At 55.4% G+C, this 21,773-nt stretch overlaps 1 protein-coding gene across 2 annotated transcripts in view; it reads left to right on the forward strand.

Annotated features, from left to right (window-relative positions):
- Positions 1–9,806: 9,806 nt before the first annotated feature.
- RUNX3 (runt related transcription factor 3) overlaps positions 9,807–21,773 on the forward strand; it is a 43,836-nt gene continuing 31,869 nt past the window's right edge. For both annotated transcript variants that reach the window (XR_005841708.2, XM_015297733.4), the window contains exon 1: positions 9,807–9,900. Coding sequence is in view for 1 of the 2 variants with exons in the window: in XM_015297733.4 (XP_015153219.2) it covers positions 9,843–9,900 (58 nt within the window). In the remaining variant the exon portion in view is untranslated. The remainder of the gene's footprint in view (positions 9,901–21,773) is intronic.

Below are 21,773 nucleotides of genomic sequence, written 5' to 3' on the forward strand. Positions count from 1 at the left end.
ATAAATGGCATAATGACCCATGGCTAATGAAGCACGGAGCCCTCGGATGAAGTGGATGCTTGCATTAGCCGCCGATTGCTCACGACAACTTAATAAAACCCTCATTATCTGCTACCAGCCAGGAGAAAGGTTAGATCCCTGTTTAATAAGTAATTCCTAATGAAAAGTGTGGGGCTGGTAATCAAGGAAATGCAGCGGCCGTGGTCGCTGTTTATGTTTATGGGATGGGGGTTTTCTCGGTGCATTATTCCTAAAGCAGTGGCTGCAGCTGGCTGGGGGTGTGCATGCAGAGCGTGGGGCCGGGATCTGTGTGGGGCTGCTGCTGCAAAGAGGAGCATCCTGATGGCACGGGGGGGGTCGTATCTCTCCAGCCAAGAGAGAAGGAGGGGATGGGGGACAGCAAAGTGCTGAGGAATGGGCACTGCCCATACAGCCTTGCTAGAAAGATGGAGCCCAGCAGAGCGTGCAGCGCTGGCTGCTCTTCAGCCCAGAGAGCTGCAGGTGAGGGGGGGGTCACTGGGAGCCACATCTCCTTCCCTCCACCCTCCCTCCCTCACACGGGGGCTGCAAACCGCCGTGGGGCCATCGGCCACCAGCGACTTCCTCCGCGCGGCGCAGACTTCTGCTTGGGGTGCGTGAGCCGCTGCCGCAGCCCCCCCCGGGCCGGAAGCTGCTGCGTGTTGTGTCTGCTCCGCCGCTGAGAAAAGGCCATTTCATGCGTTCGTGCAGCAGCTTCGTCTGCCGGGGGGGTTGGGGGGGGTTTGGGGGGAGGAAAAAACCGCCCTCCTCCGCTTCCTCCCGGCCGCAGGTGATGGCGGCTGTCAGCCCTGGGGGGCCATATCCAGCTCCAGGCTTTGTGCCCCCATCCTGCCGTGCTCCTTTACCCACCGCCCCTTCATCTCCGCACTCCCGGAGGTTTGGGGGCAGAAGTGGTGCAAAGCCATCCCTGAGCCACCCTGCATCCGCACCGCTGTCACCCCCGGAGGTGTCCGGGTGAGGGCTGGCGATGCTGCAGCCCTTCCTATCAGCAGGGGATGCGTTTGGGGAGCGGATGCCGTGGTGTGAGCACAGACCCGGTCCGGCCCCAGCACCAGGATGGTTTCACATCAGTTATCTGGGTCGCAGATAAGGTGACTTCTGGCCCGTGGCTTGATGTCACCACAGGGTTCCTGCTGAGTTCAAAAGTGTCTGCGGGCAGCGCAGGGCCCTGGGTTTCAAATCCCTTTAATAATGCAGAGCCGGAGCCACAGTCCTTGTCCCGGTGTGGCTCCTGGTCCCCGTGTGGTTCCTTGCACAATCCCTGTTCCTTGCACCTCTCCTTGCCACCGCCCCCAAAAATCCCACTTCAGACCCCTGCAGTGCAACCAGCTCAGCACGTCTGTCCCTGCTGAGAGCAGAGCAGCGCTCTGCACACTGCAGCCTGGATTTCTGTCTAACTTGGAGGGTCAACCTGGGTGGGAAGTAGGTTCAGCAATGCAAGTTTTTACTTTCTAAATGAAAACGTGAGAAAAAAAAAATATATTGAACTGAAAATGAAACGTTTCCTCCCAAACCAAATGCAAGGCCTCATTTTATTTCCCCCCTTTCTGATGCACTGTGCTGAGCTTGGCCCTCAATATTTTGTCCTGCAGCTCAGAAGTGCCAAGGAACCAGGGCAAAACGCTTCTGGGAGTGGCTCTGCTCGTGGATAGACGTGTGTCCAGTGTGACAGTGATGTGACAGCACAAGTGAGGGGACACCACTGCATACTGGCCACGGAAATACCTCCTGTGTGGGTAGGAGAGGTTTCTTCACTGGTGGAGGCTTTTCCATCCTTGGCTTGATCATAGAGTGGTAGAATGTGTTGGGCTGGAATGGACCTTAAAGATCATAGAACCATAAATGTGTTGTGTTGGAAGGGTCCTTAAAGATGATAGAACCATAGAATGGCTTGGCTTTGGGTTGGAAGAGTCCTTAAAGATCATAGAGCCATAGAATGAGTTGGATTTGGGTTGGAAGTGTCCTTAAAGATAGTAGAATCGTAGAGCAGTTTGGGTTTTGATTGGAAGGGTCCTTAAAGGTTATATAACCATAGAATGGTTTGGGTTTGGGTTGGAAGGATCCTTAAAGATTTTAGAGTCACAGAATTATTTGGGTTTGGGTTGGAAGGGTCCTTAAAGATTATAGGACCATCGAATGTTTTGGGTTTGGGTTGGAAGGGTCCTTGAAGATCAAACAACCATAAATGAATTGGGTTGGAAGGGTTCTTAAAGATCACAGAACCATAGAATGGCTTGGCTTTGGGTTGGAAGGGTCCTTAAAGATCCAAGAACCGTAGGATGGCTGGGTTTGGATTGGAAGGGTCCTTGCAGCCCCTCGCCCCCAACCCCCTGCCGTGGGCTGGCTGTCCCCCACCAACTCATTCTGCCCAGGGCCTCATCCACAGCTTTGGGCCCTTCCATGCAGCCAACATCTCCCCACTGTGTGTGATCTGACTGCTCCCCGCCCGCCGGTGCCTCTCGAACATGAATGAAATGCGGTTTTGTGATTTATTTTTTTTTTTAATTCTTTTTTTTTTTTTTTTTTCCTTACTCCCAGGTTGAGTCACCTGCAGAACTGATCTGAAAATGATTCAGAACAAATTACAAGAATTCAAAACTTCAATCTCACGGCGGTTTCGTTTCATGAGGAGATCTACCCATGGCTGCGGGGAGGTGCAACCCCCAGCAGCGCACGTCAGCAGCGCCCGACGGAGCCTCTGTGACCCCGCAGACGTCTCCATGCTGACCTTTCCCATAGGGGCAGCCCCCTCTTGGCTCCCATTGAAGGTCGGTGTTATGAGCGGGGTCCCACCCGCAGGGTTTGGAGCTGGGGGAGAGCAAAGAGCCCCGCATGGCACACACATGAGGACAACGAGAGACCCAGAAATGTGGCTTTTTCACCCAGGAAAGTGCCACTTCTAAAGCCTGAGCTCCTCCAGCTAAGGGTAAACTCATGTCGGGAGTGCCTCGGAGCCTCCCTGCCCATCCTCCTACCGCTCCAGAGGGGAGATTTCAGGTGCTGTTTGTTGCTTTATTCGAGCAGGGGCTGCTTCCTGGTTTGAAGAGAAAAGAAAAAAAAAAAACAGAAAAAAAAAAAAAAAACAGAAAAAAAAAAAAACCCAACCCCAAACACCATTTTTGGATCTTTCTTCAAAGATCTGACCTCCTTCTTCTGAGCAGGAGGTGACTGCTCCGGGTCCGAGGCGCTAATTGCCACCGCTGGGCTTCGAGTTGCTTTCCCTCCCCCCCCCCTCCACCCCCCCAACCTTTCGTTTCTTTCTTTTTTCTTTCCCCTCTCTTTTGCTCTGGCTGTGACTCACCCGGCAGCGCCGACACTGAGTCCTCAGCTCAGAGAAACCGCAGTCAGAGGCAGTTTCCCACGCCCTACTCTCGCAATGGGCTCCGTCAGTGGTGGATGTGCCTCCCTGTGCACGAGGACGGCTCTCCTCCCAGGTTGTTCCCATCACTAAAAGCACCCAGGAGCAATTCCTTCCCCCCTGAAACCTCAGGGAGGGAGCTCTGCCTTCCCCTCTGAAGCGCCTCTTTTGTGCCTTTTGCTTGCAGGTTTTGCCCCAGTAGCTGTATTTGTAGCTGATCCCTCCAGCCGTGGGATCTATGGCGCTTCTGCCTTGGGCTGAGGTTGCGGATGGAGGAGGCAGCAACCTGAAATCACAGCAATTTAACACAGAGTGAATGGAAGGGCATCAAACGTCCACGGCCGCAGCTGGCTGGGGGGTGTCAGTCCCTCCCTGCGTTTGGGCACCAACCTCTTCTCATGGCTTCTTTTGGAGCCGACAGCTGCATGTGGCAGCTGATGGATCCGACACATCTGCACCCGATCGGCGGCTGCACCTGCCCAGGAACACACCCAGCCCTCGGATTTCCATGAAAGGCAATTTCATCCCACTGAAAAACGCTGTTCTCCGTAAACGTGGGCTGCAGCAAAAGGATCTTCCTGGGCTATCAGGACAAAAAATGACCTGGAGAGGCAGATGGAGCCCTGATTTCCCTTGCAATCCGGTGCTCGTGGGTCTGCAGCTTTGTTCTGCCCTTGGAAAGAGGAAAGAAGAAGGCTGCCCTTGGTCCTATTTGCTGGTCCCTGTGTACCCGAGGGCAGGACAGCCTTATGGAGAAGGACATATAGGGGAAACAGAGCTGAATCCCTTCTATAGCATGAGATGCTCCAGTTCAGGGCTTGTCCCAGTGCCTCCAGTGCCACAGTGAGGCATCGGGCTGACAGTCCGATTTGTAATTCCACATCACACATATGTGCCCTAAGAAGGACTTTGGTGGCTCCCCAAGATCTCCTTTCTACAATTCTTGTGATGATGTTCATGTATTTTCTACTCTTTGGGACTGTGCAGCATCAAAGTGTTTCCTAGCGCCTCTTTGCCCTTTGATTTGGTAAGGGTGAAAGTGCAGAGTAGCATGGGGTGAAGTTGGGAAGGAGGATGGGATGAAGTTGGGAAATAGGATGGGATGAAGTTGGGAAGGATGGGATGATATTGGGAAATAGGATGGGATGACATTGGGAAGAGGATGGGATGAAGTTGGGAAGGAGGACGGGATGAACACTATGAGGGTTCCCTCTCTCCTGTGGGTGCACAGCCCCTGCTGGGAGGGAGAACCCTAACCCTACCTGCCCACAACAGGCTGTGGGATAGCACTCGGTTTTCTTACTGCTTCAGAAGTCTCCTGCTGCCACACTGCAGCCCACACTGCTCTCGGGGCCACATCCCACCAGGCATCGGGGTCCTTCATGGGGTAACGCTGGGGCCCTCCTGAGAGCCTCACTTCTGGCCCCAGGGTGCGTGTGGGAGAGATGGCAGCTCCTCCCTGGGCGCCGGGTCAGCAGCCTGCTGTGCCCTATGGCTTTCACATCTTAGTGAGCAGCTCTTTTTATCAAAGAGGCGCCGGGGTCGGATCAATAAGTGCTGCTCCTTCCACCGCCTTTGCAGATTTACACGATGCCAAATCCCAAACGGAGCCACTTTACTGCAGGCTGCAGCATCTGGATCCATAGGGCACGCGTGAGCCTTTGAACCAGGCAGCTTCCCACGTCTGCTGCCCTACATCCGAGGCACGAGGCGGTCACGCCGCTGCTTTGCTATGGGCAAAGCTGTGCTCTCTAAGTAAATAAAACTGAATATGAAATGCAGAGGGGTGCAAGGGCAGCTCCAGGTCCCCCTGTCAACCCCAGACCTGGCAACCCCAGAAGCCCTCTGCCCCCCCCAGCCTGGGAGGGAGACGTGTGGGGGCTCTGCAGCTGCTCTGCTGTTTCTTTAAGAGATGCTTGCATGGGATCCAGCCGTGTTCTGGGGTCAGCAGAGCAGGATCCCGTCCCGCCAGGTGTGCAAGAAGGCAAGGGAAGATGGAAGAAGTATTTCCCCAAAGTAGGGGATGCACCGCACACTGAGATGGGATTGGAAGAGGATTTGTGTGGATGAATCCCGGTGATGCTCTGGGAGGGAATGTGATGCTCCGTGGGATTGGAACGAGCTCAGCACAAAAAAAAGCAGTGTAGACTCACGGTCATCCTTTGGTCTTTGGGGCTCATTTTATCTCTGATTTAGACCTCGTGCGTCCCACCACATCAGGGCTCATGGTGTGTGCGGTGTGGCTGTGCTGTGGGGTGCAGACCTCGGGGCTTCTCCCGCAGTCCTCCTCCAGGCTGGTCAGCGTGAGGTTACTGCTGTTCTGCTCATCCTTATGGGACATGTGTGGAGTGGGAACCCACCAGCAGCCGCCTTGGTTTCCTTGGCTTCTGCAGAGAGCTCTTCTTGGGTAACGTATGCAATGTGACCACAGACCAGACACAAAAATTCACACTGTTTGCCATAAATTGTTTGTTTTTGCATCGCTGTTCGCGAGAGGAGCCGTTAAAATGAATGGGTGATTTTTGTATGTTCCCCTTGTTGTTCTTTAATGGGAAAGGGACCTTCCTTGTGCTCTGCGGGTGGGTTGAAGTTGGGTTTATTTTTAGACTCTCTCCCTTTGTGCGGTTGGATGCAGCCCCGCTGGGAGCAGCCACAGGATGCCCATGGTGTGACTAATGCCACTGGGCAGCCGAGGCGCTCTGTCATCACCTGGTGGTGTGATTCCCCTTTGGGGGCCATTCCCCTCCGAGTCGCCCTGAGCACCCCCTGTCGCAGCTGTCCCTGCAGCTCTGCTGTTCGTCTCCTCCATCCCACTTTGCTCTCCCTCGTCTGACCCCACGGCTGCACCCATGGGGACCTTCCAGCCCCTGCGCTCTTTTGCTTGCACCTGGAATCAGAGAACCAAAGAATCCCAGCATGGTTGGGTTGGAAGGGACCTTACAGCCTATTGCTGCCATGCTGGCAGAGAACAGGGGCCGGGGTTTGTAGACACGAGTGCTCACAAGGACAGGGATGTGGGCCACAGAGGTGCCGTCAGTGTGTGATCCCGGGGTTGGGCGGAGGGCACTGCGTGACCGTGGTGTGACCGGTGATGGTGCAACCACTGCCCCGAGCAGAGCCGGGCGCCCGGCGGTGTGGGGCTGCCGCGCTGCTTTGCAATGCGCTCAGCTGCAATTTCTCCACTTCGCTCTCAGCCCTGAGATAGTGAAAGGAGAGATAAAAGCCCAGCAGGGCTATGCTCTCACCGATAGGGTGAGAGGGACCCCAGGGCCAGGTGGTGTCCTGCAGGAACACCCATCCCCAGAACCCCTCGGGGCTCCGGAGACCCCCACATGGGCACAGGGTCTGTGCCTGAAGGCAGCACTGAGTGTCTGCACGTGTCCCCCGACTCCTGGCCCCCTCCTAAAAGCACTTCATGCGTTTCTGTCCTTGCTCCCCCCTTACCCCAGGGCTGTGCTCCCTTCTCTGGACAACCCCCTGATGCACTGCAGATTCCCTCTGCTTGCAGCTCACCCCATGGCTCTAGGACTCGGGTGCTTTCCTTTAACACTTCGGATGCATAGAGAAAGGAGCGACCGCGTGGCCAGTCCCTGCTGCGGGGGATCAGCAGAGCGTCGGGGTTATAATGGCAGCATTGTGCCTCTCGGCCATGGGCGCGTGCAGTGAGGGTCCTGGCAGCGCATGGCGTTTGCAGAGCAGCCTGGCGCCAGCGAGGCTGAGGGTGATGGCTGGGATGGAGGCGATCACATGCCTTGTTTCCCATGGCTGAAGCCACAGCCGATGTGGGGCAGGGCTGTGCTGCTGCCGGGGCATGGCCACCAGGCAGTGGAATACGGCAAGCAAAGCTGAACTGTGGCTTCAGGACGTCTGACAGCTGCTTTGGCTTAAAGGCGGCCTTCCAAAAGGTGATGGCGCACTGCAGGGCTCAGGGCATGGATTTGTGTGCTCTCAGCCCAAATGAAGAGGGTTTTTAATCCCCATCACCCCATGCCTTGTTTTCTCACATGAAACCACCATCCCACCTGGCTTGTCACAATTGCAACTGTGCTTGGGAAGCACCATGCGTGCTGCGGTGCTTTCCTATGGACCAAACTAGCAGGTGCTGACACCCTGAGCTCTGCCTTTTGTTCGGCACCTGAGTGCACGTGTATGTGTGTACAGCAGTGCTGGAGCTGCTGTCCTGCAGCTCTGGGGCTGGGTTTGGTTGTGCTCTTTCCAGAGGTGAGAGCTGCAGTGCAGGAGAGGAGGGCGGCTGCAGACAGCCATGGCTTTAGCAGCACCATAGAGGAAGTCAACGGGCTGATAAAGCCTCTGTGTCGGTGTGCTTACAGCAACCTGCTTGCAGCAGTCAGTGTCAGTTCTTTCTGAGCAGAGGAGGGTAAAACGCTGGGTCTGCTAACCTGGAAGTGCATGGCTGCTCCTGCAGCTTGCAGGACTGGGGCAGCGCTGCAGCTCCTGCACCACGCGTGGGCTGGGGGGGAGCAGCTGGGGTTGCTCCGTGGATGGGGCTCTGTTTGCACGGGGAGGGCAAGAAAGGCTCAGCGGATTTTTGCTTTGGAACTTCATTCACAGCAATGCCTGGAAAGTGAACGCGGAGCTTTGGAGCAGCGGGGAGGTTTGGGGCGGTGCTGCCAGCCTGGCTTGCTGCATCTCTCTGAGCATTCAGAGATGGACCTCCCAGACCCACACTGGGTCCTTGGCTTTGGCTGTCTGCTGGGATTGCTGCATCCCTGCAAAGCTGGGCAGCACAGTGAGCAGCTGAGGCTGAGATAAAGCACCGAACCAAAGCAAAACAATCCCTTGCAGCACGCCTGCTGCCTCCAGCCAGCTTGGGACTCCTCCTGTATTGCAGGAGCATGCTGGTGGGAGAGCTGCACGCTCAGCTCTGCACAGAGGCGACCATGGAAGAGATGGGCTATTTGCATGAGAACTTTTAATTGGCTCTTTTTATCACATGCCCATTCCCAGGCTGTGCTTTGCACATACAATCCAAAACATCGGCGGTGCCGTTCCCTCTATCACTCTGTGTTCCTTTGTGCTTCCTTTGGGGTGGGATTTTCACCTCGCTGCTGCTCCCTTTCACAGCTACCAAGAAAGAAAACCAAACCCTTTTTGTCAATGGATGCAACAGATGAAGGATTTCCTACCCTACAATTGCATCTTATGGGTCTTTGGAGAGGGATTTTGGATTTCCATGCATTTCCATACTGGTTGCTGGAGGTGCTCATTGCTCTCACCCAAAGGCAATCAATGCACATAATGAAGCAGTGCTGATCTCCATGACCCACACTGGGAGCTCTGTGTAGGTACGGCGTACAGATAGCAAAGGGAATGCCCATTGCTTTGTAGACCACAGAATAAACCCTTCCATCTGAGGGAGCAAATTGGAGCACTGAGAGCCTCAGCTGTGGAGGAAATGCCCTGATTCCAAAGGGCTGGAGGAGAAACGTTACGACTGAGGCCCATTTTGTGGATTGCAGAGGGACAATGGCCAAGGCCAGCAGCCCCAGCTGTGCCTGAAGGACTTGGTGCTGTGTCTGTGGGGATGGCATGGTCATGATTTAGGGAAAATGAGGCGGTGGGAGGGCGACCAATAGGAAAAATCCCATCCAGAGCCCCCTGGTAGCACAGCTGATGGAGGTTTGCTTGGTGTGTGAATCAGAGCTCCCAGCTGGCACCTGATGAAGGGCAGGAACAGAGCCTTAAAAGCACCTTCCCCTCCTCCCATCCTCACTTTTCTCCCAGGTGACCCTATGGGGCCTTGAGCCTGATGGGGGCTGAACCTCCCATCCTTCTTCTGCACGGAAGGAGATGCAAAACCCCAAAGCGGCCCCCAAAGCAACGACAGCAGGTCTCTGCCCTGCAGAGAGCTGTGTTTATTGTGCCGCATGTGCTTCAGATTTTTGCTTAATGCTAATTCATGTAAAACCCCTGCGAAGAAGAACCACCCATCTACACACATGGAAGCAGTCTCAGCACCAGTGGTTGTCTGCAAGGGCCGGGAGTCAGAAAGCAGCAAATGATGGTGCAGACGAGTGGTGAACGTGGGAGAAGAGGCAGCTAAAAGGAGAAAACCACTGCCTGTAAACGGGCCGTTACTTCGGTCACCTAATTAGGAACCTATGGGCTCTCTCCTCCGTTTCTTCTCAGGCAACAATACGACTACTTAAAGAAGAAGCATCTCAGCGCTCCCACCCATCTCTCACCATGAACCAACGAACACGAGCCATACAACTATTACTAAAGAAGAGGAAAAAGCCCAACACAGCCACCACATCCACCACCGGGGCCCATTGATGCTACGGGTCAGGTGATGCTGCGCCCCCAACCACAGCGCCGCCACTGAGCCGGGCTACCTGCGCTGCTGTCGGGCTTTCCTCTTCCTCCCCGTCCCTCCTCCTCTTCCTGCAGCTGCTCGAGGGTTGCCCAGCTGCGGGGTGAGGGGATGGCTTCCAACGGCGTCTTCGATTCCTTCGCTGCCTACTCCTCCACTTTCCTGCGCGGTGAGTGCAGCAGGAAGCGCTGCTGGGGTTGTGTTTGCTTATTGAGGGAGCCAACCAGCATTGGGCCGCGCTGCAGCTTTGCTGCACATCTCCTCTCCCTTCCCCTTGCCGGGGGGTTCTGTTGGGTTCCCAACGCGTTGCGCCGTTACCGTCCTCGTGCAGGTTTGGTGTGTGGTTTCCTCCTGTTTGTTTTTTCCTTTTCCCGCGTGGTTGTGTTCCTGTTGGGAAAGGGAGGGTCAGAGCGGAGGTTGTGCTGTGCTGAGACCCATAGGGTCATTTGAGTTGGAAGGCCCCTTGCAGGTCATCTGGTTTGACCATGCAGTAAACAGGGACACCCAGAGCTCGCTGCTCAGAGCCCCATCCCCTGAGCTGAGATGTCTGCAAGGATGGGGCAGTTCCAAATGCTGCTCACAGGAGCACAAATGGTGTGCAGGTGAGCTGCTGGGCATGCACTGGGTAATGTTCTTGATTCTGGAACCAGTGAGGGAGGGGACAGTGTGAGGAATCCAGGCTGCCCACAGCTCTTGCTGGGGAGCGTGGCTGCAAGGTGTGGGATGAGACCTTTTCGGGGGGAGCCTCGGTGCTTGTAAAGAGTTGGGCAGAGCTCCGTGAGCTGCTGCCTTTTCCCTTCCTGGCTTTGCAGCTGTAGTTAAGGAGTACAGGCAAAATCTTGAGTTGATCGTGGCCAGGAAGACCCAGGTCCTGAGCAAAGGCTCTGCAGGCGGTTCGGTTGGACTGAACCTGAATAGGATGGGGCAGGGTGATCCCAAACCCGTCCCTACTGAAGGAGCAGAACAGCAGATGCTGTGATTCAGTGGGGCCATCTGGCTACGTGACAAGAAATGCATCAGACATAGACCGGATTTTGGCCTATTTCTAAGAATACCAAGCATTACGTGTGCTTTTGAGGCAGAATCAATGGGGTCAGCCTGCAGAACCCAGAGGGTCCCTGTGTCCTCCTGAGCACTGAATGTGGGACAGGGACAGGAGGAGCCGGAGTATGGCAAACAGACACGAGGACCACATCCATCCTGCTGCCCTGCACTCGGGGATGGTGGCACTACAGATGTGTCCTTTGTGCTCCATGGAGATAATTAAAGGCAGTCCCATGGCAGGGAAATAAGAGAAGCTTATAAAAAACATTTGCACGGCTCTTTTTAATCTGTAATTCTGCCTCCAAAGCCAGATGAAGTAGTGCTGAGATTAAACCAGGCTTCCTCATTCAGAAAGAAAAAGAGAGCAAGAAACGATCGCGTCTTGTGTGCAATTTCCATACAAATAGGAGCTCATAAAAAGCAATAAACATCTTTATTTCAGACACAATTTTTATTAAAAGGGGGCGGATTAAATGATTGCTCCAAGGATGGAATATGGCCAAACGGTTTTCCTTGAGCTCAGAGCATTTCTCCTGCGCAGAACCATTACGGTTGGAAAAGACCTTAAGATCGTTCCATCCAACTGTCCACCTGCCACCAACGCTGCCCGCTGACCATGTCCCCACGTGCCACATCTCCATGGTTCTCGAACACCTCCAGGCCTGGTGGCCCCACCACCTCCACAAGCATCCTTTGCCAATGCATTAACACTCCTTCAGAGAAGACTTTCCTCATACCCAGCCTGAATCCGCAGCTTTGCACGCAGCCACGTTTGGGTGAGCGCTGCAAAATGGCCGTGAGTGTTCACTTGAATTCCTCATGGCTTTTTTTGGATTCAACTCTATTCCTATTTTTTTCTTATCTTTTCTGGTAATATCCATGAGAACGGAGGTCTGTTTGCACAAACGTTTCAGGAATGAAACGAAAACCCCTCAAAGTTATCCCCTGGTTAGTCTCAAAACACCTTTTTTTTTGGTAAGAAAAGGTAGTTTTCTGCTCTCCATTGGAGTGGCCCATTGGGGGCCACCTGGGGAGCCCGAGCCGCACACCAGGGCCCCGAAGTCTGTGTTGTCTCCATTCATTCCCCCCCTCCTGGGGAAGGCTGTGCGCTGCTCCGACCGCCTGTCAGTGGCTCTGGCTGTTCCAAGGACGCCCCGCTGGCTCGTGGCATGCCTTTCTTTTTTATTTTATTATTTTTTTTTATATAATATATTTCTGTTTGTGTGTTTTGGGGTGGGGGAGCGGGTATAAATCCGTTGCCTTTCATCACCTTGTTATGATCTAACGGGGGTAGGGAGACAGTGGCGTTCCCCTGCGTTGAGCACTTTAATTCATGATGATTTCTCAGACTTGATCTCCTCTGATACGTCGTCAGCGTTTGCGGTCCACTGTTTTGGCCGCGTACAGTTTGGGAAACAAAGAATGAGCTGTGTGCTTGGATCCACACATGGTTGGCATTAGGAGCAAGAATGCGACTTCCCATCTGAAGCAGCGAGGCTGAGCCACGGCCACGCCGTAAATATCCCCAAATGGAGCTGATAGCAGGAGCGCATGGAGCAGCCCCATGGGATGGCCCTGGGATCAGCCCCACATGTTCACGTTCCCTCTTCCTCCCATCGCGTGCTGCGTTCGTACGCAGTTCTTCTTATGGCCACGTCCAGCCAGTGTGGGGAGAAAATGTCACTGTTGGGGTCACTGTTGGGGTCATGCTGAAAATGGGCTGAATCAGAGCTCCCATCCCTTCCATCCTGAGCACAGAAGTCCCTTGGAGGCCTGGGCCATCCCTTCGGTTGGGGTACCTTGGTGCTTTTTTTGTTTTTTGCTTTTTTTTTTTCCACTTTAGAGCTCACACCACTTTCACACAACATTTCCTGTCCTGTGCAGAAAGCATCACTCAGCCTGAAAGCCCATGGTGTGAGCTGAGCACTGCTCTGCAATGCCTTCCTGAGAAACCGCGCTGGACGCTGGAGCGAATGCTCTTCCCAGCCAGGTCTGGTTGGCTTTCAAGAGGTTTAGTTTTAATTGTTGGCCAAAACCCATCAGCCTCACCCCGCTGCTGGACCAACACGGATTTAGAGACAGGCTTTGTCATGGTTGCGGTGTGCCCCAATAGCCGGGCACTCTCCCATTGGCCTCTCATATCCAATGTGGTACATCACCACCATCCATCCTGGCCTTGCCCACCCCATCCTGGGGCTGGGGTTGCTGTGGGGTAGAAGGAAGCATGAGAAAAATTCTTCTGTGCTCATGCAAGATGTCTGTAGTGGGAGTGGGACCACTGGGGGGGGTCTCCTGGGGGGCTTCAACCGCAGCATCCTCCTTGGCTCCTCCATTTCTGAAAATGCTTTAGATTTTATTCTCTTATTTATTCCCTTATTTTTTTTTTAAGAGAGTGGGACAGTCAATGCGTCTGCAGTCTGGGGGTATTTTCCATAACATAAACATATTAAAAGAAAAAGAAAAGGGAAAATAAAAAGAAACAATGATTTTCCATTCCCGCTGGAAGAAGCGAGCGCCTCTGGAACATGAGGAATGGATTACACAAGCTATTGTAAAACGAAATATAAAAACAGCCAAAATAGGAGAAGGCAGAGAGATTGTTTTTTTAAAGAAGAAGCCGTCCTCAGTGGGGAGAGGAGACAGAAAAATGGGCTTTTTTCAACACTCCCTGTTGTGCGGGAGGGACCTGCAGGAGCCCAACCTCTGCCTTTGGGATGGGCAGAGCCTGGATGGGAAGGCTGCAGCGGGGAGGCTCTGGGTCTGTGTTTCAGTTTGGGAAGATGAGGGCTGGGCAGGGTGTTTTTTTTGTCAGTTGTGTGTGTTTGTCTGCTATATTGGGCTGTGATTTCACAACGCAGCATGGTTCGTGTTAAAATAGCTCCTAAAAAAGTAGAAAAAAATAAAATAAAATATGAAAACAAAACGGTAGGAATGATGTTAGCAGCACAGCCCTGGACCTGAGTCAGCCCTTGGACCAGAACCTGCATTGGGGCCACAGCCCTCCCAGCTCCTCGCACCCTCTGTACCTTCTGGGCCATGGCATGGGGATGGGCAGATGGGCTCCAGGTGCCAACGGTGCCCATGGTCACAACGTGGGGTGAGTTGGGTGCTATAGGCTGATGCATTTGCTTTCTGATCCCTGGAGTGAGCACGTGGGTTGTTATGGGAGAGGCACGCTTGCTCCCTGCTGATCACTGCAGGGACATCCCGTTATCAGTGCAATGGGGATGCGTGGTGTGCTGCACTGCAGATGGATGTTTGATCCCATGCACAGAAAGCTGCAGTGGTCGCTTCTTTGCAGCCTGGCAGACATGAAGTTGCAGATGCGGGCTGTGCTGTTCCCCTTAAACTCAAAGCATATGCATTGAGATCATTCCGGGACGGAGCACCGTGCCATGGTTTTGGTGACTCGAAGTCAGGAATAAACTGCTTGGTGGGGATTTGTGCCATTTTCCCTCATTAGGAGAGGGAGAAAGCGTTGGGCAGGGACTTTAAGGAGTAAATCAGATGTGCTGTTCCAGGATTAAGCCCTTGTTCCTCAGCTCTTTTGTACCATGGCTGCATTTTACTGCCTGCTTTTGTGCCCAATTACCTTCAACCCTATAATTAAACACCTCCTCTCGTTAGCCCTGGGTCACTTTGGCAGATCTCACAAAAGGAGTGAGCCCACCGCTTTTTTCCATGAGCTCAGCCCAAGTGCCAGCCTGGGGAGCAGCAGCCCCGGCCCCAAGCATGGTTGTGGGGCTGCAGCCAGGACCCCATTGGGGCAGTGAGGATTCCTCTGGCACCGTCCCCACCTCCCACATCAAAGCCCCAAACCTTCAGACCTCCGCTGGCATTCAAGTCCCAAGCATGTCTAAGTGGCACAGCGTGTCAGACCCTCATTTGCTCCACATTAGTGCTGCCTGTTTATTATTGCACCTTGAGCTGGGCATGGAGCTGCACTTCCCTTGTTTGTTTTAATTTCCCCCCTAAAATTCATGGGTCTGCTCCTTGTTAGCTCTGCTTTGCCAGCTCTCCCCTCGTGGCGCTGCGTGTGGCAGCCCCTGGGGTGGCAAACGGGGGCTTCGCTGCCCCTGCAGATGCTGGGGTGGATGGAACCCATTGGCAGAGGCTTCTCTGTGTTGTTTGGGTCTGTTTGTGTCGGGGTTGCAGAGGCGTTTTGTGATGTACGAGAGATGGAGAGGGCGGATGGGAGACCTGAAGGCGCTGAGAGCCAAATCTGTGCTCTTCAGTCCTCAGCCCTCCCCACCTTTGGCTCTCCCCATCGCCTTCCTTAGGTCAGTGGGGAAACAGACACCAATGAAACAGTTCCTGGTTCGCCTGAGCGGCACAGGACATCCTCAGCCTTGAGAAACACGGTCGGACCTGACAGGCTGGAAAACAAATGAGTTTGGTTAATGTTGAAGAAGGGAGGAGGTGAGGCACCGGCACTGCCCAGCACTGTGGGTGCCCCATCCCTGGAGGTGCCCAAGGCCATGGATGGGGCCCTGGGCGGCTGAGCTGGTGGGGGGCACCCAGCCCACGGCAGGGCTTGGATCTGGAATGTCTTTGAGGTCCCCTCCAACCTCAGCCATTCTGTGACTCCGTGACAGGGCTGTGATGGTGGGGTGGGGTGGGATGCGCTCCTGCAGTGGGGAATTCACACTTTGTGTCCCCAGACTTTGGATGCAGACGTTCCACCGCCCATCCCCACCACCTCACCATGGCTGTGGCTGCATTTCGGTGGGAGAGCAGAGCCAGTGAGACATCAGAAGCCCCAACCCTGAGAAAACGCAATCCCATCATGACATAAATGGAAGTGGAGAGCGCTCGCTGTTGGCAGGGTTGGCTCATACGTGCACGTTTGATCGGCGCAGCAGATTGAAATGTCAAGAATGTGAGCCTGCCGGGGCTCGCACCGCTCCCCTTGAAGGAGCATCACCCCAATGGGAGCCGGGCGCTCCTCGAGGCCAGATACGGGGCAGCGGTGTGGAGCGGGTTGCGGTGCAGGGATGGCACGAAGGCCATTATCGCTGCTCTGCAGATGGAAGCTGCAGCACTTGCTGGAGCCCACGAGCAACTTGTCCGGGGTCCTTGGGGAAGGCTGCGGTGGAGCTGCGAATTGAACCCAGACAACTTGCTTCCTCCGCCAATGCCTTCTCCCGGAGCCCACACTTCCTGCCAGCGAGGGCCCTCCGTTCAGTTTGAGGAGCAAACGTAAAAATATTCTCCAAAACCACACGAGCTCTTCCAGTTTTGGAGGTTCAGGCGGTCCCTTCAGCCAGACGCAGAATGGCTCCTGCCCAAGGAAACAGCTGAGGTTGCGTTTCGCAGATAAGATCCCCGCTGTCCCCGCAGAGCTGGCTGCTCATGCGAGACCCAAAGCCACGGCAGCGTTGTCTGGACAAGTTCTCCATTTCTCCGGGCTCCGGCCCTAACCTGCTGCTGAACCACTTCGCCTCCCAGCCCGCGGCCCCGGCCGTGTCAGACGGCTGACCCAGGCAGACAGACAGCTCCAAACTGCTAAGAGACTTCTGCAAAAAGGAGCTCATGGCAGGGCTGGAGGTTCCCTTCCCAGGCTGCAGGAGATGGATGTGCAGCAGAGAGTGACTTAACAGCGTCCCCTAAACAGCGCCGCACTTGACTTGTCTGTGCTCATAGCCAGAAAGCAGAAAAGTACCTTCTGTGTAGCTGCATGTGTGTGACTAATTCCGGTCAGGTCAGGGGGGTTTTGGTGGGCGCCTGCACAGCACGAGGTGCGATCTGAGCCCTCTTTGGGGCTTCTTTTCTGCAGCCGTTCTACACCATCCGACATAGCAGCCCGGGGGGGGTTGGGGGGGTGTTGGCAATGTGAATCTCTGTTAGAAAGATGAACAGAGAGTGTTTGCACCGGAAAAAATAATCCGAGGAAGGAGCAGAAGCGGCGCTGCCCGAAGCCCATCGAGTCAGAGCTGTCCGACCGCAGCTCCGCTGTGACATCGCAGTGACAGCGCAGCACCCGGCCCTGTGCGTAGAAGTGAAACTGGTGAATAATTGCAGAGAGCAAACCAGGCTGGAAAAAAACAAAACGGTCTGAGCGTGAAGGACGACCTGGTGTTGGAAGCAGAGGGCAGCTCTCTCTGAATGACTTCGCTGTGCGTTGGGCGCTGACGGCCGTCTGAGGTTGCGCTGTGTCACTGCTGGGGAGCTGCCACGGGTTCTGTGCAGAACGCCACAGTCTGTGGATGTGGCCGAGAGCAGGAGCTGATCCCACGGGGATGAGGAGCAATTTGTGCAGGAGATGCTGCTCGTTTTGTGCCAAAAAGGCCAACGTGTTGCAAGGAAGCGTGTGGGGCGCGATGGCGGCAGTGGTGTTGCAAAGGGGCTGCAAGGCAGCCTGAGCTCTACGTGCACCACCTGCCCTGAGCTATGGGGTGGCATTACTGAGCCGTTCGCCCGTGACTTCTCATCTTCCTTTGTCACTGGTGTGATGTGCAGGGAATGGCTGAGGGCTGTGATTCTGAGTGCACGTGGCATCTCCTTGAGGGTTCAGCGTGTCGCCAGTGTGGGTATATCACCTGGGACAGCCCCCTGGGGTCAGCGTGCACTGTCCATGGGAGGACCCCAGAAACGTGGGGGTGCTGGGCAAGCAGCTTGAGCTGCAACATGGCCCAGGGGGCAGCAGCAGAATGCAGAGAGCTGGGAGCTGCCCCCGGGGCTGAGCTGATGCTCACAGGCAGCAGTCTGCTCGTGCTGCACTGAGCGGTGCACAGCAGGGTGCAGAGATGTGCTGCTGCCCTCCTGTCGCGCTCCTGCAGCCGGATGTGATCTGCTTGCTGCGCACCTTGCAGCTTCTTCAGGCTCCACTGCTGCAATCTGTCTGTGCTTCCTGTCTGCCACCTCTGCTATTTTTGCTTTGGTGGGGCTTTTCCAAGCTGTTCTCTTGCTGGATGACCACCACCGATCAATGCTTGCGCAGCTAACTGCAGCCATCTGCCTGCAGACAGGTGGGGAAACCCTCACCTGGATGAAAGCAGTGGGGTTGGGCTTGCTACAAACCGCGTATTCGTGGAGCACCTCCTGCAATGCGCATCCCTCCCAGCTGCTGGCTCTGCGCATTGGGGTTCTGCCCAACCCAGGCAGTAATTCCCCGCTGGGAGGGGATGGGGGGAAGCAGATGGTGGGGGAGGAGGGCCGGATGCAGCTGAGATTCGGGGGGAGCTCTCCCATCTCCAGCACGAGGATATTCCAGGAAGGGCTTTGGAAATTAAGCAAAGCTGCTGCGGGGTATCCCTGCTGCCTGGGGGTCAGCAGGGTGAGGCAGCAGGAGCCCACCGTGCACTGCGGAGTGATGCACAGGGCCACCACAGAGAGCTGCTTTGAAGGGCTGCGGGATGCCCATGGGGCGAGCAGAGCAGGTTCCCCGTGCGATGCTGATGTCCTGCAGAGAAGCTCCAACTTAGCCACGGCGTGTTTGCACCTGCCTCTAAAGCTGGTTTTGTCAAGATGTAGCACTGAGATGCTCTGTCGGACCTGAGCCAAGAGAGACAGGAGTTCCAACCAACGCCTGCTGCGCGCTGCCAGCCCCCCCCGCCCTTCCTGAACCCCCATGTCTGCACCCCCCCCCTCCCCCCCGCCCCAGGGGGATTCCCAGCCAGCACAGCCCCAAAGCAGCAACAGCTGAGCCTGCGCGTGAGCACGGCCTGCAGCGGGGATGTAGGTGAGAGTGGGGAACGTGAGCACTTCCCAGTGGCCGCTTTCTCTCCGCTCACATCCAACTTCCCCAGCAGCCCAAGGAGGGGGGGGGCAGCCAGGGGGGAGCACCGCGCGCCCGTCTGATGCCCAACATCAGAACAGCGTTGGGAAATGCGTGCAGGGAAACACCGCTGCACGTTCAGCACAGGCAGAGGGTGCTGCCCTTCCGTGACAGCCGCTCTCCTCGAGCTCAGAAATCACACTGTGCTTTTTTTTGCATCGGCCCCGCCGTACTTTTCTCGCCGTCATGTGCCTTTCGGTTCCGCTTTCCGCCATCCAGACGTTTCCCCTTTTTCTTTCCTTTGGAATTTTTTTTTGGTTCTCCCCGTCGTGCTGTGGGGTTACGAAGGTCTCCGGGCGGTGCATCCATCCTCCATCCCCATAGGGTCCAGCACGAGCATCGCATCCCTCCAAACCCCTCCAAAACAAGCGAGACCCCCCCCCAGACTCCGACAGCTCTGAGCAAAGCCCTGTGCTTCCCGTTGTTACCCACCTTGGGGTGTTTTTGGAGGAGATGGGATGTCCTCAGGTGCTCCGTAACCTTTGCATGAATGGATCCTTTTCTCTGCATAAGCACATTCTTAAAGCAACATCAGGCTTTCATTCTCCACTTCAACCATCGCGCTCCTCTGTTCACTTGTTTAAATCAAGCATAAAGCTCTGACTGCCCTTTGAATATTTATGACCAGTTTTTATCTCATGCCATGCATACAAAACATACTTGATTTCTTTCCTAAAAGTTTTTTCAAGTGCAAAGTTTTAAAAACATGTGGCTTTTATTGCAGGCAGGAATGAATAACAGCATTCCACCAGTAACCACATTAAATGGAACAGTAATATTCATATGCGTAAGGGCAAAAGCTGTCTTGTTTCCTATTTGCAGTTGAACTCTGAAATTAATTAAGAACTAAAAGGATCTGACAGTCATTAGGATCTTTTAAAGAAGGAGTGGAAGTGGCAGATGGGACCCATGCTCACAAGGCTCTGCCATGCACTATCAATAGCACCGAGGATGCGCACCCTGGACACGCTCTTCGTTGCAGCCTTTGCAGGGAGAAGGGAATCGTGGTTCTGAGCAACGTAGAATGGTGTTTTTGTGACTTCAGAACCACAGGATTCACGTCAATGGCCCTCGTGCTCCTCTGTGCATCACAGCCCGCCCTGTCGGGGTGTGCACAGGTGCAGGTGTTGGTGCTGCATGCGGTGCCTGCAGGACGGTGCAAGGGGAGAAGTGCCTCCCGGCTCTCACTGCGTGCTCTGTGCCAACAGCAGCAGTGTTGCTGAGGCTGCACTCTGCAGCACAGTGCACGGCAGCGACCAAAACCCACCCCAGGCAGCATGGAGGGAAATTCATATTGGATTTCCCAAGTGATGGCATTTTGTGCCAAAACTCCCAGCTGCTCCGTGTGAGGATCCTGCCCGGCCCGGGGCTGCTGGTGCAGACAGCGAGGTGTGATGGGGTTCCTGGATGTCCCTGCTCGGGTTTTGGTGACAGCTGTGGCCGTGGCAGTGAGCGCTGCAGGCATTGGGCACCCGCCGCCCCCAGGGCGCAGTGGCCGTGCGGCAGAGCCTGGTGCAGCCCCGCTGGAGCCATCAGCAGGACGGGGCACGCAGCCGATCCCAGCCCTCCCGGTGAGTTATGTCTGGGGCGGACGCTGCCTTTTCTCCCCACAGTTTCCCCCTATTCCTTCCCCCGAGCACCACAGCTTCCCTCCCGCAGGAGCCTCCGGTTGCAGCGCCCGTAATTGCCTCAAGAGAACCCGTTTTGTCGGTGACACTCAGGGGTTAAAACTGTCACCATCGCACACCCCATTGGATCGAGCATCTGCTGTTTGATTTATGAATGAATAGCACGCTCCCTCCCTGCATGCTGCTCTCAGATCCCCATCCCTTCCCTACAAAACAGATCCAGACACCCGCATGGCCCTACTGAGCACTGTGCTCCTGAGACAGAGTTTGCGATGAATTTTTAATAGAAAGCTTCCTATAAGGCCCTGCGCCCGTCAAAGCGAGAGGCTCTGCTGCTAAATAGCAGCTCAAATGAATTACCAGCTACGGAGGAGGCTGCGAGGGAAGCAATCCCAGCAAGTAATGATTTAAAGAGCCGCTGACCTCCCCGCAATGTGAACGGGAGCGTCGGTGCCATGAGGAAGTGTGGGGCCACAACACGAAGCGTTGGGTTGTGGGGGTGAGTCCACCTCCGTTGCTCTGAAGGGGAAAAAGCCAACGGGGGATGACAGAGGGTGGCTTTGGGGTGGCTGCTGGGGACGGGCAGGATGCAGCACCACGTGCACCTGGGAATATCCCCCCCCCGGGGACCGGCTCCTGGTATTTGGGGATGGCATTTACGTATATGGCACCTTGAGGACGTGGAGATGATGTAACTGGTATAAAAAGGGATTGGAGAGCTTCACGGGCAGCAGGGCTGTGTGTGGGCGCTGACCTCCATCGCCCCCGGCTGAGGGGGGAACGGCAGTTGGATGGACTGCAGGAAGCAGCCACGGTTGTGTCCTCTCTCTGAACAGCGTCGCCACTCCTCACTGGAAGGTGCAGCGAGTTGGGCCAGACGAAAAGCATTTGCATAAAGCTTAATGAAAGGCAAGAGCCTTCTAGGGAGGGCAGCGCTCACCCAGCCCTGCGCACCGCCGGGTGTCACCGCACCAACAGCTGTGAAACCCCCGAGGATTTCCCAGGGGTGTACAGAAGGGCTGAGACTCACTGTGGGATGGGGCTGCCCTATAGGACGTGGGCTGCCTTATATGAGCTCCCTGGGGCTGGAGCCGACGAGCCCCACATCGGGTGCTCAGGCCTTTCCTGGCCACCCGTGGATGGATCATCTTCTCACTCGGTGGCTGCTGGGAAGAGGAAGGGAAGCGGTCACCTCTGCAGGGGGGGAGCAGGCTGGGAGGAAGGGGCTGAGGTGACGCACTACGGGCTGTGCTCTGCGGGGATGTGGGCTTTTAGGCAGAGCCACTTTAAAGGCAGGTTCCCAGCAGGACAGGAAAGAAAGAGACGGGAAAGGAAGGAAATGTAAAGCCACTAAACCTGGAACCGAGCATCGTGCTGACCCCAGGGCTGTCCCAGCACTGTGCCTCGCTGCAGCGACGCTCCCTTTGCCCCATTGCACCGCTCCGTCGGCCCCACTGCTCCGGTGATGGAGAACCGCTGGGAGCCGCCGTGCCACCTCCCCGCCCGCAGCCCCGGGACGGGCCCGTTGGGGGTGAGCGGAGGGGAACGGAGGGCCATGGGCTCAGGTTGAGGGAAGACCAGGACCGGAGCTCC

Source organism: Gallus gallus, chromosome 23, assembly GCF_016699485.2.
Source record: "Gallus gallus isolate bGalGal1 chromosome 23, bGalGal1.mat.broiler.GRCg7b, whole genome shotgun sequence".
Classification (NCBI taxonomy): Eukaryota; Metazoa; Chordata; class Aves; order Galliformes; family Phasianidae; genus Gallus; species Gallus gallus.